This window comes from Camponotus vicinus, unplaced genomic scaffold (assembly GCF_025532165.1).
Source record: "Camponotus vicinus isolate PSW18456_S1 unplaced genomic scaffold, iyCamVici1.0 SCAF_10, whole genome shotgun sequence".
NCBI classification, from domain to species: domain Eukaryota; kingdom Metazoa; phylum Arthropoda; class Insecta; order Hymenoptera; family Formicidae; genus Camponotus; species Camponotus vicinus.
In genome coordinates, this window is record NW_028141946.1 from 15,916,175 (window position 1) to 15,934,734 (window position 18,560).

General features: G+C 29.8%; 3 protein-coding genes across 3 annotated transcripts in view; all 3 read left to right on the forward strand.

The window, feature by feature from the left end:
• Positions 1–18,560, forward strand: part of LOC145960461 (proto-oncogene tyrosine-protein kinase ROS-like) — a 61,409-nt gene that overhangs the window by 9,227 nt on the left and 33,622 nt on the right. The gene's annotated exons all lie outside the window — the stretch shown is intronic.
• LOC145960646 (uncharacterized) lies at positions 6,680–9,176 on the forward strand. The gene is made up of 2 exons (XM_083080261.1): positions 6,680–6,930; positions 7,208–9,176. The coding sequence occupies exons 1-2, from the start codon at positions 6,892–6,894 to the stop codon at positions 8,159–8,161; spliced, it is 993 nt and encodes a 330-aa protein (XP_082936387.1). The 5' UTR covers positions 6,680–6,891; the 3' UTR covers positions 8,162–9,176.
• LOC145960818 (uncharacterized) lies at positions 9,167–11,724 on the forward strand. Its single transcript, XM_083080518.1, has 8 exons — positions 9,167–9,184; positions 9,566–9,761; positions 10,249–10,305; positions 10,464–10,538; positions 10,715–10,879; positions 11,006–11,220; positions 11,299–11,464; positions 11,561–11,724. Exons 1-8 carry the CDS (start codon positions 9,167–9,169, stop codon positions 11,722–11,724), a joined length of 1,056 nt encoding a protein of 351 aa, XP_082936644.1.

An 18,560-nucleotide genomic window follows, 5' to 3' on the forward strand; every position in this document is an offset into this window, starting at 1 on the left:
AGAAAGATCGGGTACAGAGATATCCGTTGCAATAAAAATGCTTCGAAAAGATGCTTCTTCCAATGAGAAAAAGAAATTTTTAAAAGAAGCCAGGCTTATGAATCACTTTCGACACAAACATATATTAAGATTGTTGGCCGTTTGTTTAGATGAGGATTCTCCATTATTAGTGTTGGAATTGATAGAAACTGGTGATCTGTTAAAATATTTGAGAGATTGCCGAAATTTGCAAGCGTCAGATTCGTATGCTCTGCATTTGCAGGATTTGCTCGCCATGTGCGAAGATGTTGCGCGAGGTTGTTGCTACTTGGAAGAGTTGCGTTTCGTACATAGAGATCTAGCGTGTCGCAATTGTTTAGTGTCGTCGAGAAATCGCGAGAATCGTATCATCAAAATTGGAGATTTTGGACTAGCTAGAGATATCTACAAAGATGATTATTATCGCGTGGTAAATACAATTATTAAAAAAAATTAGTGATTAAAAAATGAATTCTTTTGGAAATAGTTTTCATTTTCTTATCATAATAGTATCGTGCATTATTTCTTTAAGTAATATCGAATATAAATAGTTTTTATTTATATAAAGCAAGAGATAAACAAATGTTTTTTTCATTTTGCACATATTCTAAAAATGAACAACTTGAACCAGACAATTAAATTTTGGTTAAAATCTTATTTTAGAAAGGAGAAGGTTTGTTTCCTATTCGCTGGATGGCACCCGAATCTTTGACGATCGGAATATTTACTTCTCAAAGTGATGTTTGGTCATTTGGGGTATTAATGTGAGAAATTACATCGTTGGGTGAGCAACCTTATATTGCCAAGACTGATGAAGAAGTGATAAATTGTGTACGTGCTGGAGGCAGATTGCCGATGACTCTTAACTGTCCGTCAACATTGTACCAGTTGATGCTACGTTGTTGGAGTACAGCGGATGCTAGACCAAATTTCAAACTTTGTCTGAAAAATATTATAGAATTAAGAAAGAACATAGAAGATGCCTTATTGAGTCCAGTCGATATTATTTAGCCGATATAATTAAATTAATATTTATCTTCTTTTCCGAACGATTCAATAAATCTTAATGTAGGAAAAATATTTCTAGAATATTTCTAAATTGATTCTGTTATTTTCAAGTTTAATCTTAATATTGGATTTATCAATGAAGATGAAAAGAAATTTTTTAATCTTACCTTCCATAAAATTTTGATTATTAAAAAATATCACATCCGTTTTCATAATTGTAAACAATGTAATATAATGATACTCGTATATCTAATTTGTGTTTTTGAGTATTTGTATTTGAGTAATCGAAGCGAAATCTAATGGTTGCGATTATATTTTTGTTTGCGGAATTTAATTACTTTTCGAGTTATGAGACGTGAAATAATTTCTTAATTTTATATAAACTAGAAAATATTCTTCTGATCTTACCTCAATATTTTTATGCACAAAACAATGAGAGGAATCAATTGGTAGAATAAAGACACAGTTGCTTTTAAGAAAAAAAATATGTAATTTGCAATAAACAGTTATTTTATTCGAAATATAAACATCTCCAAAATTTCATATCTTACCTCTATCTAAAGACCTTTTATGCTGATTTGCATAACACTTTTTTTTAAATCATTCTAATTTTTTATATCGTAGAATATATTAAATGGCAAAAAAATTAAATGATAATATATTTGCAAAAAATGCAATTATTTAAAAATGAATGTGAAATATAATATTATATATGAAATATAATACAATATATAATATTATAAAATATGTTCTAAAGACATTTTAATGAATATATTGTAATTATATGAATTTAAATTTTATTAGAAAGTCATATTAAAAGATAAAGAAATAATATAAGGTAAGATTATAATATATAAGATTAATAATACAAGATTATAAGTTGAAGAAATAAGTACAAGATAAATACAAGATTATAAGTTGAAGAAATAATATGATAAATTTTAAATCTATATTTAACATCTATACATCATATAAAATTTGTATAAAAACTTTTTAAAGTTTATATTTTTAATTTGAATAAGATTATAAGAAAACATAATTGAATTTTCTTAGCTATATATATATTTTTTAATATTTTATTTGCTGAAATCATATTATATACTAGAAAAGTCTGCTTCTTATTAAAATATTATTTATTATTATTTTTTTTTATTTATTATTTATTTATTTAATCCTTGCCTTGCGGCTTAGGATGACTTCCGTCAACCATTACATAAATTTACAAACATATCACATAAATTTTGCAAACATATAACCTTCTCTTTTACATACATATATATTATAGATCATCCTAACTAACTCCCAAACTAATTCAACGTTCTGTCTTTCAATTTCCCTTTCTACTCCTCTCCCTCCATCCTATCCCTTTTCTCCGCCTCCCCTCTAACCTTTTCTATCCATTTCATTACTTTCAGTCCTTTTCCTTCCTCTCCTAAAAATTCTTCTAACTATATCTCACTTTTTGTCACTTCACATTCTTTTAGTATATGTTCTATGTTCTCCTCTTCTTTTTGGCATATCCTGCATCTCCTATCCTCTTCCTCTCTCCAATGTTGACTGCCTTTCACTTCACTCCCGCATCTGGCTATCAACATTCTATCCTTCTTTTTCTTCTTTCCTAGTAAATACTTTGGTAACTTTTCTGTTAACATCTCTTTATATTTACTATTGTATCTTGACTCGTTTATCTTTATCTATCTCTCCTCCCTCTCCCTCTCCTCTATTCTCTTTACAAAATTCTCCGCCGCCTCCTGGTCCTCTGCCTCCATTCCTCTCCTCAGCTGCTCCTTCTCCATTCCTGCCCTCTCTATCAGCTCCCTTCTCTTCTTCTCCCAATTACTTTCCTCTTTCCTTGGCCTGCTTTTCTCTAGATCCTTTATACATGCTTGAACTATTTTCTTCTCTGACTGTCCCGACTTCTCCTCATACCTCACAGCTCTCCTTATTGCCTTCACTTTTATTTCCTTTATTTTGGCTTCTTCTGATATTATATAATTCGGGGTTCTTCTATCCAATCCTAAAATCCATTTAACATACTTTCTTTTTATCACATCTAATCTACTTTCGTATAGCCACCCCCATATTTCAGCTCCGTATAATGCCACGCTTTCTACCAGTGCCTCGAACATCTTCATCCTTCTTCTAAAATCTTCTTTAAATATTCTCTCTCCTGTGCTCCATGTCCTCTTCATCGCTATTGTAGCCTTCTTCAGCCTATCTTTCATATGATTCTCCGCTCCCCCATTTTTCTGTAGTATACAGGGTGAGCCATTTTAATTAACGCACGCAATTATTTCGGAAACAAAGCATTTTAGAGAAAAATGTTTCAGACAAAAGTTTTATGGTTTCGAGGGGGCCATAAGATGGTATCATTGGTTTGACCTTGAAGAGTTATTTGAAGGTCACATGAAGGTCACCTTCAATTTCTTAAATGGAACCTACTATTTGTCATTGCATATTCTTGTAGCTTATCTCGAGAGCTTTCCAAAACACTATAATTAAGTACCTTTTCGTTAAGTACTTTTTGAGTTATGAGGCTTGAAATAATTTCTTAATTTTACATAAACCATAAAATATCTTGTAAAATATTCATTTTTCGATTATCTTATCTTAATACTTTTACGTACAAAATAATGAGAGGAATCAACTGGTGTAAAGAAAACACATAGTTGTTTTGGAGAAAAAATATATAATTTGCAATTAACAATTCCATATTTTTTCTTAAAAACAACTATGTGTTTTCTTTACACCAATTGATTCCTCTCATTATTTTGTACATAAAAGTATTAAGATAAGATAATCGAAAAATGAATATTTTACAAGATATTTTACGGTTTATGTAAAATTAAGAAATTATTTCAAGCCTCATAACTCAAAAAGTACTTAACGAAAAGGTACTTAATTATAGTGTTTTGGAAAGCTCTCGAGATAAGCTACAAGAATATGCAATGACAAATAGTAGGTTCTATTTAAGAAATTGAAGGTGACCTTCATGTGACCTTCAAATAACTCTTCAAGGTCAAACCAATGATACCATCTTATGGCCCCTACGAAACCATAAAACTTTTGTCTGAAACATTTTTCTCTAAAATGCTTTGTTTCCGAAATAATTGCGTGCGTTAATTAAAATGGCTCACCCTGTATATCCCAGATACTTTATTTCTTTGACCTCCTCTATGTTTTCTTCTCCCCATTTCCACTCCCTTTTCTTCCTTCTTCCCCTAGCTTCCTCGAACACCATTATTTTCGATTTCTCTGGACTCGGACTCAAACCCTTCCTTTCCAAATACCTCTTGAACCTCCTCATCATTTCCTTCAATTCTGCCTCTCTCGTCGCCATTAACACCACGTCGTCTGCATATGATATTGTCCAGAATTTTTCTTTCCCCATCACAAGGCCTCCTGCTTGTCCCTTTTCCATTCCTTCCTCTAAATCCATGATGTATAAATTGAATAGGTCAGGCATCCTTGCCTTAGTCCCTTTTCTGTCCAAAATTCCCCTGTCTTCTTATCCCTTATCTTCACTACATTTTTCGTTTCTTTATGTTTCCATTATTCTTCGTCTCAGGTTATCTTCAATTCCTATCTTCTTTATTGTTTTATTCAATTTCCTTCTATATACTTTATCGAAAGCTGCCTTGAGATCAACAAAGAATGTAAAAACCTTTCCACTCTTCTTACTCAGCTCCTTATTCGCTACATAGTTTATTGTGTATACTGCATCCATCGTTCCTCTATTCTTTCTAAACCCGAATTGCACCTCCCTTAACTTACTCTCCACCTCCTTCTCCAGCTTCGCATTTAAGATACTTGCATATATTTTGTACGCCGTATTCATTAACGTAACTCCCCGGTAATTTTTCGGGTCGTTTCTCCCTCCTCTTTTATGTATTGGACTAATCATACCTTTATTCCAATCTCCCGGTATGCCCTCTCCTTTCCAGATTCTGTTGATTAACTTCAGAAATTCTTCACCTACATCTTTTTGCATAAATCTCCACGTCTCATTCTCAATGCCGTACTCTCCTGTTGCCTTACCCATCTTCAATTTCTTTATTACTTCAATCACCTCTTCTCTCGATATTTCTTCGACTTCCTCCTCTACCTCCACCTTCGTACCATTCTCTTCTCCCTCGTCTTCTATGTCTAGCACCACTCTTTCCTTTGTCCCTCCTAACATTTCCATGAAATGGTCTCTCCATTCGTCCATTTGTATCTCCTCGCTTATCCCCTCAGTTTTCTTATTCCTGTATTTATTTATATACTTCCAAGCTTCCGCTTCACTTTTAATGCTCCTTATCTTTTCTTCTTCTTCGCTTTCATGCCTACTCTTCTGCACCTTACTCCATTCCTTGTGCTCCTTTCTTTCCCTCACATACTCTTCTTTTCCGATCCTTCCCTTCTTCCAGTCCCTCATCAATCTCCTCAATCTTCTTTTCCTTTCCTTCCATTCTTTATTGTACCATTCTCTTCTTCCTAATTTCCATGGTATTATCCTTTTCTCATGCTTCGTGATAGCGCTTCTTACTTTTTCTTTCATCTCCTTCCAGATATCCTCTGTATCCATTTGCGTACTCGACCATTCTTCACATTTCTCATGATATTCTTTCCTCCCTTCTTCTGTCCAGTCGCTTCTCTCTAGTTCTATTTCTTTCTCCTTCTCCCTGTCTCCATCACCTGTGGTCCTGTTAACTCCACCTCCAGCGGAACATGGTCCGATTCCGTTCTAATTCCTTCTTCAACCATATTTAGTTCTCCTCCTGCTCTGTCATTCCCTAAGACATAATCTATAACCGATGATCCTAAATCTCCTATATAAGTCCATCCCCCTTCCCTTCTGAAACTCCCATTTAATATCGCCCATCCTCTTTCTTCTATTTTATCTATTAATATACGTCCCTCTCTATTTACAACTTTATCTACTGACTTTCTGGTCTCGATCCTCTTTTCATTCTCTTCTTCATCATTTATCGGTCCTCCTCTGCTTCCCGTCCTCGCGTTGAAATCACCTCCTATCAGCAACCATTCTTCCTCCTCTTCTTGTACCTTCTCCCTTACCCACTAGACATGAAACGTACATGTAATGTTTCAAATTGTTTCATATAGATTCCAAGTGATATATTCTATTTGTATGTTTTAGACATATTTCATAAACATTACTATTGAAATATTTCACAATTGCTTATATTATAAATGTTTCTAAAGCAATGTTACAGTTAATACATCTTTTAAACAATTCAAAGTTGCGTTTTATGATTTGTTAATTTCGATACATTTATTTTATATTATTTTATAAATATTTACGAAACATAATTTTGAAATATTTAAAATACATATAATTTGTAATATATTTGAAATGTTCTCAATATAAATAATTATGAAATGTTTCAATTGTAACACTTAAAAACACTAACATTTCGTAAAAATTTTATTTAAAATACGTATAATGGTTATTGCATATATATGTATATTTTCAATTACATATACAACACGTTTATAATAAATTATATTTAGTTACTCCTCATGTTAAAATTCTTATTAATAATACTGTCAAAGCATTTTTCGGAAAACGCGCCTATTATTTTGAACATGCACACATGCGTATATTTCAATATGTATGTGCTCGCACAATGGGTCTTTCTTTCACTCTAACTAATTGCACTAGTGCAACAGTGCAGCTGAAAAGAACAGACCCAACGTACGGAGTGTTCGAGGCAGCGTATCGTTCGCAGTTCGCAGTGTGGTTTCGCGGTGTGCATTTGTAATTTACGTATGATAAAAAACTATTATTATATCTTTGACATTTTCTTCTTATATGTTCTTTTCTCTGTGTACGCGTCTAAAATTTGTGATATATAGTGCAAAATGAGTACACGTGAGAGTTCGAGTCAATCATCAAGTTTAGTATGTATTTTATCTGTACATTATATATATAGAAATTACTTAATTATTATAGAAGTATTATATGTAATAAATTTCTTATATGTTATGTATCTTCTAACACTTATTTATACCGTAAATAAGAAATTACAAAAATTGTATCAGTGATCCTAACACTAAAAATCGATTACATCTCAATTTATAACCTTTTTTTGTTTACAATATATGTGTTAGAATGCATATACGAAATAGAGATTACTTTTATTGTGCAATATTTATTTATATTCTATTTTTATTCTAGATACCACAACGGAAGAAAAAAGAAATATCAAAGGTTACAAATAGACATTTCCGTAGGATTGTTCATAATGAATATGCTAAGACCAGAGAACAACTACTGCATGTTATTAATAATAAAATACAGCACTCTTCTAATAATGAAAAATTTAATGAAAAAAATTATAATGAAAATATTTTAAATACAAACAATAGTAATACCGATAAAAATATTAACTTAGTTAGCAATTCTTCTGAAATTAAACCAACACATTTTAATGTTGATAAAGATATATTTAAGTCGCAGAATAAAATTGCCTTAGCAGATAAAATTGCTCATTGGATTATTAAAAATAACATCTCGCATAATTCTGCAAATGAATTATTATCAATAATGAAATCAGAAAACTTGCTTGTTCCAAAAAATTGTAGAACATTGCTAAAAACTCCTTCATTATGTAATATTGTAAATATGCCACCTGGTGCATATATACATTTAGGTATTGAAAAAGGCATAATTGAAAAGATGAAAAATACATTAACAGAGAATTTAGAAATTTTACCGTTAACAATTAATATTGATGGCTTACCATTGAGTAAATCATCAAAGAGTCAATTTTGGCCTATTTTAATGTCAATTGATTTATTAGAAATTGCAGAACCTTTTATTGTAGGTATTTATCATGGATTAAAAAAACCAGAATCGGTAATGGATTTTTTAAATTTATTTGTGGAAGAATATTTGTTTTTAAGAGAAAATGGTATTACTATAAAAAATAAAGTTGTTAGGCCAATATTAATAAAAATTATTTGTGATGCACCTGCTACAGCATTTGTTTTATCAATAAAATCTCATACAGGGTATTTTGGTTGCAATAAATGTATGCAAAAGGGTAAATATCTTAGAGGCAAAATGACATTTCCAGAACTCGATGTCACATTAAGAACTAATGAAAATTTTGCTTTACATTCACAATAAGAACATCATAAAGGTTCTACTCCTTTAGAAAAGATAGGAATTGGTTTAGTTAGTAATGTGCCGCTCGATTATATGCATTTAGTATGCCTTGGTATTATGAAAACACTTATATTGTTTTGGACTGGAAAAAAGGGAATAAGTCAATTAAAATTAAATGATCATGATATAAATTCAATATCAAAAAGTATGAAAATTTTTCGAAAATATATTTCTGAGGAGTTTTGTCGTCTACCAAGACCTATAGAAGATGTAGAACATTGGAAAGCAACAGAATTTAGACAATTTCTTTTATATACAGGTCCCGTTGCATTGCAAGGAAAATTGCCTAATATTCAATATAAACATTTTTTATGTTTACATATTGCTATAAGAATTTTATGTTCATCAGAGTGTATTAGGCTTAATGCATATGCAAAATCTTTAATTCGATATTTTATTGAAAAGTACAAAAAAATATATGGGAAGGAATATATTACATATAACGTGCATAATCTCTTGCATCTTTGCGATGATGTATTATTATTTGGAAAACTTGATAATTTTAGTGCATTTAAATTCGAAAGTTATATGAGTCAAATAAAAAGAAAAATGAAGAATTCGCGGTATCCCTTACAACAAATATATAATAGAGTTGTTGAAGATAGAAAGCTAACATCTGCTAACAAGTTTAATTTACGTGAAAAAGATGACAACCCTTTAATAATTAATGAAAATGGAAAAATTTATAAATATTATAAAAAAATGTCTTTTGAAAATTTTACAATATCACTAGCTCAAAGAAATAACTGTGTTCTTTTAAGAAATTCTAATTATATGCTTATTTCAAATATTTATAAAAATGAAAGTAATAACATAAAAATAACTGGAAAAGTTTTTCAAAATATATCAAATTTCATAGAAAAGCCTTCATTTAGTTTAGCTATAAAAGTCATTGATATACATGAAACATCAAATACATCAACATTTGATTGTAAAGATATAAAAGCAAAATGTTTAATTTTACCAATGAATGATAAATTTGCAGTAATTCCATTATTACACAACAATTTGTCATATCTATTGCATAGTAAAGTATTATGTTCACACATGTAAAGTTTAAATATTATTTTGACATTTAATAATTTTTTTCTAATTTATATTTAATTAAATATGTCACTTTTTGTATCATTTTAATCGTAAAAAAATGTTATTATGATTAATAATAAATTAAATTTTAATAGTAGTTTAATATAAGTGCTGTATAGAAAATAACAGTAGTAGTTAATTTTGTCTGGTCTTTTAAGATAACATTTGTCATCATTGTTATATAAAAAAGTATTTTTAAGTTAAGTATAATTAAATAAACTTTTATAAGTATAATTAAATTCTTAAAATTTGCATTTTTAAACAATATATTGTTTGCAGTTACTTTATTCTGTTGTAAAATTTAATGCCGAGTACGAGGAAGACGAAATATATTCCGTAATACCAACTATATGGTTAAAAGAAAATGACAAATATTCCTATTGGCCTAAAAAGGACACTCGGAATTGCATCATTAAATGTAAAAAACCTCAGAATGATTGGATTATGCACCCGGTTACCGTAATTGATAAATATGGTAAGTATATTTGCTTACATGATTAATAATGAAGAGCAGCATACATACATAATTTTATTATTATTTTGTGTATGTATTTAATGTATGTATAGATGTATGTAAGTATATATGTATATAGGGTGGTGCCAAACGGTTCAGCCACTTATGAACAAATTGCTTCTGATAAACATCCAGAAATGCTTTTATAAAAAATTAAACATAGGTCTAAAAAAAACTTAAAAATATATTTGAGTGTTAACTTATTCAAGGAATTTTTAGGTACATATGTTTTAAAGAAAACTTTATATTCAGATTTTTTGTCAAATCATAAAGTTTGGTTGGAACTTTTGACACCTCGTATGTATATAAATTTTTATTTTGTGTGTGTGCAAAATATTAATGACCTCTTGAAAAATATTAATTTGTATAGATTCATATAAACGTGCTCTCCAAAAGGAAAGAAGGTTAATGGAAGACAAAAGCAATACCGAATCGGAATCTTAATTAGGCCGTGGATTAAGAAATAAAAAAGTTTCAACTCGCATTTTAGAAAAAAATGAAAATGGTATAAAAATTTTCTTTGATGAAATTTATTGGAAACTATTTTTTGTGCTTGATAAATGAATATAATTATTCTCTTGAGTGTTATTTTACTTTCATATAAGATAATTCTTTTTTAGATAATATTAATAAGTAATACTAAACATAAATAATATTTTTCAGATAACTCTAGTACTTCAAGTAAAAATGAAATCAGCGATAATGATTCTATTCCTGAGTTAAATGAAAATATACAAGGTGTATAATAGCGATATTCTATATTTATTTTTTTACTTTATATGAAAATATGTTTAATGAAATCTATTTAATGAAATCTATTTAATGAGATCTATTTTAATGAGATCTATTTTATCTATATGAAAATATATTAAAACATGAAGAGTTAAAATTTTAATAACGAATGTGTTTTTCAGATAATGATGTCAATCAATTTGAAAAGAATATTAATAATAATGATCTCAATCAAGTTCAAAGAAATATTAGCGATACACAATTAGATATTAATGAGATTCCTATTATTATAGAAGCAGAGGACAATGTTATTCCTACAAAAGATGATATTCCTGTAGACAATTGTAGTAAGTTTTAGCTTTCAGCATTTACACACACACATATGCACACACACACACACACACACAAATACACACTATAATTATAGAAATAGAAATAAAAACATAGATACAAATCATATTTATTTTTTACAGCTACTAGAACTCTAAATACTATATTAGGAAATATACTCGAAATAAAATTAATGTGTAGACGAATAGACGAGCGTTTACATATTTTAGAAAATAATGGCAATAATGTAAATATTCACCGTAATATTAACTTGCTTCCACCATTACCAATGAATTGTCTTGAAAATATTAATAATTTTGAAATTATATTAGTATCTGAGGAAGCACAATCACAGCTGGTATGTACAATTTTATCTTTGTTTTTAAATTGATATTTAATGCGTTAGGAATATGATCAATAAATAATAATATTTTAGGTTAATATGTTAACTATGATTGGTGGAACAAATGAGAAAGATGCAATGAAGAGGATATTGCAAAAATTAATCACAAATAATTTGGCTTCAAAGTGTTCTTGGACAGGAGCTAAAAATAATTTTAAATTAAAAGATTATGACATGAAACTAATTATGTGCATGAAGAGTAAGTTGTATACAAAATATTGTTTCCCCATATCTTACACATATTTTATTTTTTATTTATTTTATTTTTGTATCTTATAAATATTCATTTCTTCAGATGCCATTAAAAATATCTGTCCTACAGAAGCACAATTTGAGGAGATTTTGAAAGCATGGTTTAGACAATCAACTCTGCGATTAAATCGTGAAAATGCAAGAAATGAAAATGCAAGGAATGAAACTGCAAGAAACGATACTGCGACAGACGACGTAAACATATAATGTTTTCATTTTTATTTTTAAACAAAAAATTTGATTTTTTATTCCACGAGTTTATTTTCTATAGCATTTAATATATGAAATTAATAATTATATAATTAATTTAAATTAAAATAATATATTTATATAATGGCAATAATTATTTTATATAATATTTATATTATTTTAAATACTTATTCTTTTTTAAACGCATTTAAGTGATTAAATTCTTACATTTATTTAATTTCAGTTGCAATTTACGAAAGTTTAGTTAAAAGTTATAAAGTTTTTAAAATATTTTATTATAAAATACTATACATGTATATAATTGTATATACAGATATAAAATAATTATTTTTTATTTTAGTGTTAACGATATAAATATTTATATATTACGTAATACTTTAATATTATGCTATGATAATAAAAAGAAGTTTTTTTTGCTTTATCTATGTTTTGTTTCAAATATAATATTTTTCATAGAGAGTTTACGATCTTCAATTTATATTAATTTATGTTATGTATAAATATTAAATTAAAATAATAATTATTTTAATAAATTGCGAGTTATACTTATGCAATTAAATAAATAAATGTATTATTTCATGAAATGTTGTTATTACGTCCATTTCAATTCCAATTTGCTTATATATAGTCGGTGATTATATATAATATAATTGTTAACAGTAAGAACTTTTAACAACATAACTTTGTTGACTTTAATCTATTTTTACGTATAACATATTAACATAACAATATATATTATACTTAAAAAATAGTTAAAATAGTTAAAATAGTTTAAATCGGTACATTATGTAGTTAAAAGTTTTACTATTGACTATAAATATATTATTGTGTATGTAGCTGTAAATATATTATAGTAATATACCATAGTAACATTTAAATACTATTTCCACAAAATGTTTATGATACAATATCAAGAAATGTTTCTATAATGTTTCTTATGTAAGTATCTGAATGCGGACATTAACCGTTTATGTTACCTCTCTAAAATGTTTCTGTATACATCTCTAAAACAATTCACGTTACAAAGAAACATTATCGAAACGTATTAAATACATTACTTTGTATAGTGGGTAGTGTTTCCATCGTATCTTCTATCTTTTGACTGTACAACGTGATTATTCTCCATTTGTTTCCATTATACTCTAGTCTGCTTTCTACCACCTCGTCGCTAATCTCCCTAACCTCTATAAGTTTCAAATTCTTGTTGACTGCTGTTATTATCCCTCCTTTTGCTCTTCCTTTCCTGTGTTCCCTTTTCGCTGGTACACAATTCCAAATATATTTGTTGGACATCTTATTTTTAATCTTCTTCCATTTATCTCCTTCCATCCATGTTTCTACTATCACGTCAAAATTCTCCAAATATTCCCACGTTTCCTCATATTTATTAATTAGTCCCGCCACGTTCCAAAAGCATATCCTTAATCCTCTTCCTTTTTCCGCCTTATCTTCCTCTTCTCCCTCCTCTCTCACTCTCCCTCTCTCCCTCTCCCTGTCTTCTCTCTTCTCTATTCTTTCCGAAAAACACCTCTGTTTTCTAGCATTTCGGTGCTTTCATTCCATTTCCTTTCGCAATTGTCTATCCATATTTTTTGATATCCTACCGTTGCTTTCTTCCCTTTTTCTCTCTCGCCCTTTACTATACTTCATAGATGTTTCTGTATCTGCCTCTCTGTTGCCGTCAGATCGTCATCCATAAATATCCTCCTTACTCTACCTATCTCCTTCCTCTTTGCCATTATTTCTCTTTTATCCTCTCATCTATTGAATCTGACTAGCGTCATTTTGTACTCTCCCCGGCCAATTGCCTGCACTTCTTCCACTTCCACCTTCTTTTTAGTGATTTCTCCAAGGAATTCTCCATCTTCTCTTTTCTTTCACTTCCATTTTCTATTTTCATTCCTTTTATAATTATATTATTTTTCCTTCTTCTCCTTTCGGCTAATTCGGCGTTTCTTTCCATCTCCTTCATCTTCTTCATTAATTCGCTACTCTCTAACTTTTCACCTCCACTGTTCTCCACTTTTTCTATTTTCTCCTCCAGCTGTTTTATTCTACTTTCTAAACTTGCTTTTTGCATTTTCCAAAGCATTTCTCTCTTTCTATATTCCTCTCTCAGGTCGTGTATCTCTTTCATTATCTCTTCTTTATCCTTCTTTCTTTCTCTCTCTTGTTCATCCATTTTCGCTAAAATCTCTTTTAGCATTTTTTCCGCCTCCATGCTTTCTTCTTTCTTTTCCTCTCTTTTTATTTTGTTTGGTGGCGACTTTATCACTCTTTTTCCCTTACTAAAATTTTCTAATATTTCTTTTTCGGCTTTTTCTGCCGTTTCTTTTTCTTCCTCCCTTCCTCTCTTCTTTACGTATTCTATAATTGATTCCTGGCTTCCTGTCCTATCTCTTATTCTTGACAGCTCCACCGCCCTCGTAGGTCTGCCCCTACCTTTTTCTATCATCCTATTCTCCTTCTCGCCATTCTTCGGGTTAATATCCTTTTTCTTGTCCTCCTCCTTCTTCTCATCCATCCGAATCCTTTTCTCACTTTTTATCTCTTCAACACCTCTTTCCTCCTGTCACTCTCTTCTTTATCGACCTATTTTCATCCTACTCTGACTCCGGTTTCTCCGTGCCTGTTTCCGCTTCTATCACCTAACCTCCAAATCGTCGCAGCAACACAGAATCCCCGAAATCGTCTGTAGTTCGGCTCCTACACTGCTGATTTATATCTGCAGTCAGTCCTGCATATCTGTGCATGCCACCCACCTGAAACAAAGTCGCCCCATGGCGAAGGAACGGCAGATGAGCTCGAAAAAACAGTGACGCGTTTGACAGGCGTGCTTCTCTCTACTTACCAATGCGGGAAGTCCTTATTAAAATATTTATAGAACATTTAATTATATACTTTGTGTGTGAGATTTATAACCTTATATTTATTCCAACGTAATTTTGTTTAAATGGCTTGATAACTGTTTCGAAAAGTTAAAAATTATAAAATTAAAAATTAGAAAAAAACATTGAAAAGTTAAAAATCTCTCTTATACCTGAAATCGACGCGATAGAGATAATAATTTTAAATTTACAACCATCATTCACTTGCAACTTTTCTTCACTTTCTTTTTAGATTTTTCGTTTGTATATAATTATAACAAATTTTTCTGTTTGTAGAGATGTTTTGAAAAATAATATTTATAAAAATATTGTATTATATTAGAATATTGTATTTTAATTATAATCTATGTTAATATTTTGCAGAACAGTGCATTCTTTCAAAGTGCAAATTTTACTTGCTGGCTAAATAGGTTTGCTATACTACTGCTATTAATGTTCCTTTTGTTGAGAATAACCGCAGAGAAATTCTTTGGGTATGTGGACACTCTTTATTACTTTTTATACATTTTTAGATTGAATGAGCCATCTTGCAAAAATTACTTATTAATCTGATAAATCAATCAAACTTTTTTACTAAGCAACGCAAAAACAAAATAGTAATGAGTGTAGTAATATAATCTTTCATCAAGCAATCAATAAATGTCATGGAATGCATGAAAATGCATAATAAAATGAAACATGTACAATAAAATACATACACAACGCATACATACCGCTCACCTTGAAAGCTTTCAACAATATAAACGTTTATAATAAGCTAAATACATGTAATGAAACCTTAAGAAAATAAAATCCTATGACATTAAAATTGGAGTAAACCTCGTCTAAATATGAGAATACTAATAAACATGACTAAAATCTTAATCTATTGGAAGAATACAAAGTTTAGTAATAGGTCGCTTATAAGTACCCTTGGTGGTACGCACTAAAGCGCTTCGTACTATTTTATCATCCCCTGGATAAACTTCTTCAACGCCTAAAATCTAGACTAACGGGGGCAAATTGTCCTCTTTTATTATTAGTTGTCCTACTATAACAGGAGATTCAATGGTATTCCATTTGTTTCGTTGTTGACAAGTATGCAAGTATTCTTTCGTCCATCCATCGTTTCCAAAAGTGTTGGCACAATTGTTCAACATATTGTCACCTCGTTAATCTATTTGTTTTTGAATCCTCTAGTTTAGGTTCTGGATAAGACGTAAGAAGAGAACCTATTAAAAAATGACCCGCCGTAACTGAAAGATCATTAGGATCTGATGGGGTGAGCGGTCTTGAATTGAAAATAGCCTTAATTTGAATTAATAATGTTAAAAATTCATCGTATCGCAGTGAAGCTTCGCCAATGATGCGCTTAATGTGAAATTTTGCAGCCTTCACTGTGGCTTCCCAAAGTCCTCCCATATGTGGGGCCTTTGGTGGAATAAAATGCCAATTTATACGCTCACAGCTTGTAACGTCTATGATCTTTCGTTTCGACTTCTCATCGTTAAGAATCTCATAAAGTTCGCTAAGTTGATGTTCTGCACCTACAAAATTTAAACCATTATCTAAATATCACTAGGCAGACCTCTTCTGGAAATAAAGCGTTTAAGCGCATTTAAAAAAGCTTCGGTAGTGAGGTCGCCAACTAACTCTATATGTAACGCCTTTGTCGCAAAACATACGAATATGGCTATAAAACATTTAATCAAACGCGAATTTTTACGCTGCCCTTTTTTATAATACATAGGACCAGCATAATCCACTCCACACTTTTCAAAGGGTCTTCCGAAAATGCTAACGCGAGATTCTGGTAAATTTCCCATCAAAGTATTAGATGGCTTCGGAGCGTTACGAAAATAAATTACACATTTACTTATAATATCATGAACAATGCTACGTCCTGTACATGGCCAAAAATTTTGTCGAATTGATGACAAAGTCATTTGAGCTCTAGCAAGAGCTGTAACAAGCGTTTATGTTCGTGATTTACAACCAATTGAGTAAAACTATGACGTCCAGGTATTAAAATAGGATGTCTCGCATCATATTGCAATTTTGCATGTTTTAATCGACCACCAACCCTCAGAATTCTATTCTTCAGAAGTCTAAGAAAGGATTTAGTTTTAAAATTGAACTTTTTTTGTTTACAATACCGAATTTGGAAATATCATCTACATATTTCCCTTTTGAAAAACCTTCCCTGCAAGATTTTAACGAGAACTAATTTTGCATTCTCCAATTCATCATTGGAGCATGGTGATATTGATTTGATTAAATTATGCTTTAAATCACGATGAGTTCTTTTTAATTTGTGTTTAATTGAGTTAATGAATCGTAAGCAAAAGGCAACAACTCGAATAAGTTTTTCATAACTAGAATATCTCTCTAATATGTCAAATTCCGGTTCCAAAGTAATAACATAAGAAGTTTTGCCGGGACTTACTCTATCTGGTATATTGTCTCTATCTGGTAATTTGTTACTTGTGGAATTGTTATCCCGCAACAGAGGATTATTTGAGAACCATTTTGGTAATTCAAAACCACCACTTTGGAGCAATGCTATTGTTTGATTCTTTATATCTAATGCCTCACTCAGAGTGGATGCACCAGTTAACATCCCACTAAACATGAAATATATATGCAATGTTTCAAAATGCTTCATATAGATTTCAAATGAGACGTTTCATGTCTATGTTTATAATATAATTCATAAGTGTCACAACTAAAATGTTTCATAGTCAGAAATATTTCAAATGAAATATCGTAGTTGATATGTATCTGAAATATTCCAAAATTATATTTCATGTATATTTACAAATGATGTAATTCATAAGTGTTACAATTGAAACATTTTATTTTTGCTTATTTCAGAAATATTTCAAATAAGATATTTCAATTGATACGTTTCGGAAATATTCCAAAATCATGTTTCATGTATATTTACAAATGATGTAATTCATAAGTGTTACAATTGAAACATTTTATTTTTGCTAATTTCAGAAATATTTCAAATAAGATATTTCAATTGATACGTTTCAGAAATATTCCAAAATTATGTTTCATTTATCTTTACAAATGATATAACTCATGAGTGCTACAATTGAAACATTTTATTATTGCTTATCCCGGGAAAAAAAGTCCATGTCTATTTATATAAAAAAAAGTAAAATTATATACAGTCTTATATAATTATATATAATATCACATATGATTTTATCAGAGCATACGTTTTTGTATATGCTTAGATATGATGTCCATCTCTGACCATTTCTGATCATAAAAAATGATATTAGATAACTCACGTCATTTTGTACAATTAGACATAGTCAGATATTGATATCATATCTAAGCATGTATAAAACCAAAGCAAATGTTAGTTTCATGTATGCTTTGATATAAATCATATATGATATTATATATAATCATTTAATATTATATATGATTTTACCTTTTTTTATATAGACAAATATAATTTTTCCTAAAAATTATATCTTGCATTATATATTTAATTAATTAAAATTCCTCTTTATAATTCCTCTTAATAAATATTCTTAATAAATAAGAATATATTCTTAATGAATAAGAATATATTCTTAATTTGCGACTTCTACGCCGCAACTCGATTTTCGTGTGCGCGACATGTTTCTTCATTTGCCGCTACGCGGCGACACCACTCTTAATTTTTCTCGTATTCAATATTTATCATGAAATGTATATAAAGGACTTGTATTAACGTAAGATCTAAAGTATATTTTTTTCCCTTAGTAGTGATGCGAAAGAGAGGACGCGGCTCATACACAGGTTTTCTGTGTGCACGTGAGCCGCATCCTCTTTCTGACATCACTGTTTATCAGTTTAATTTCAAACTGAATTTAAAATAATTTATTTAATAATCTGGATTCCTTGTTGGGATTCAGAATATTAAACAGATTATTTGAAATTAGGCGGAAAAAAACTTTTAGA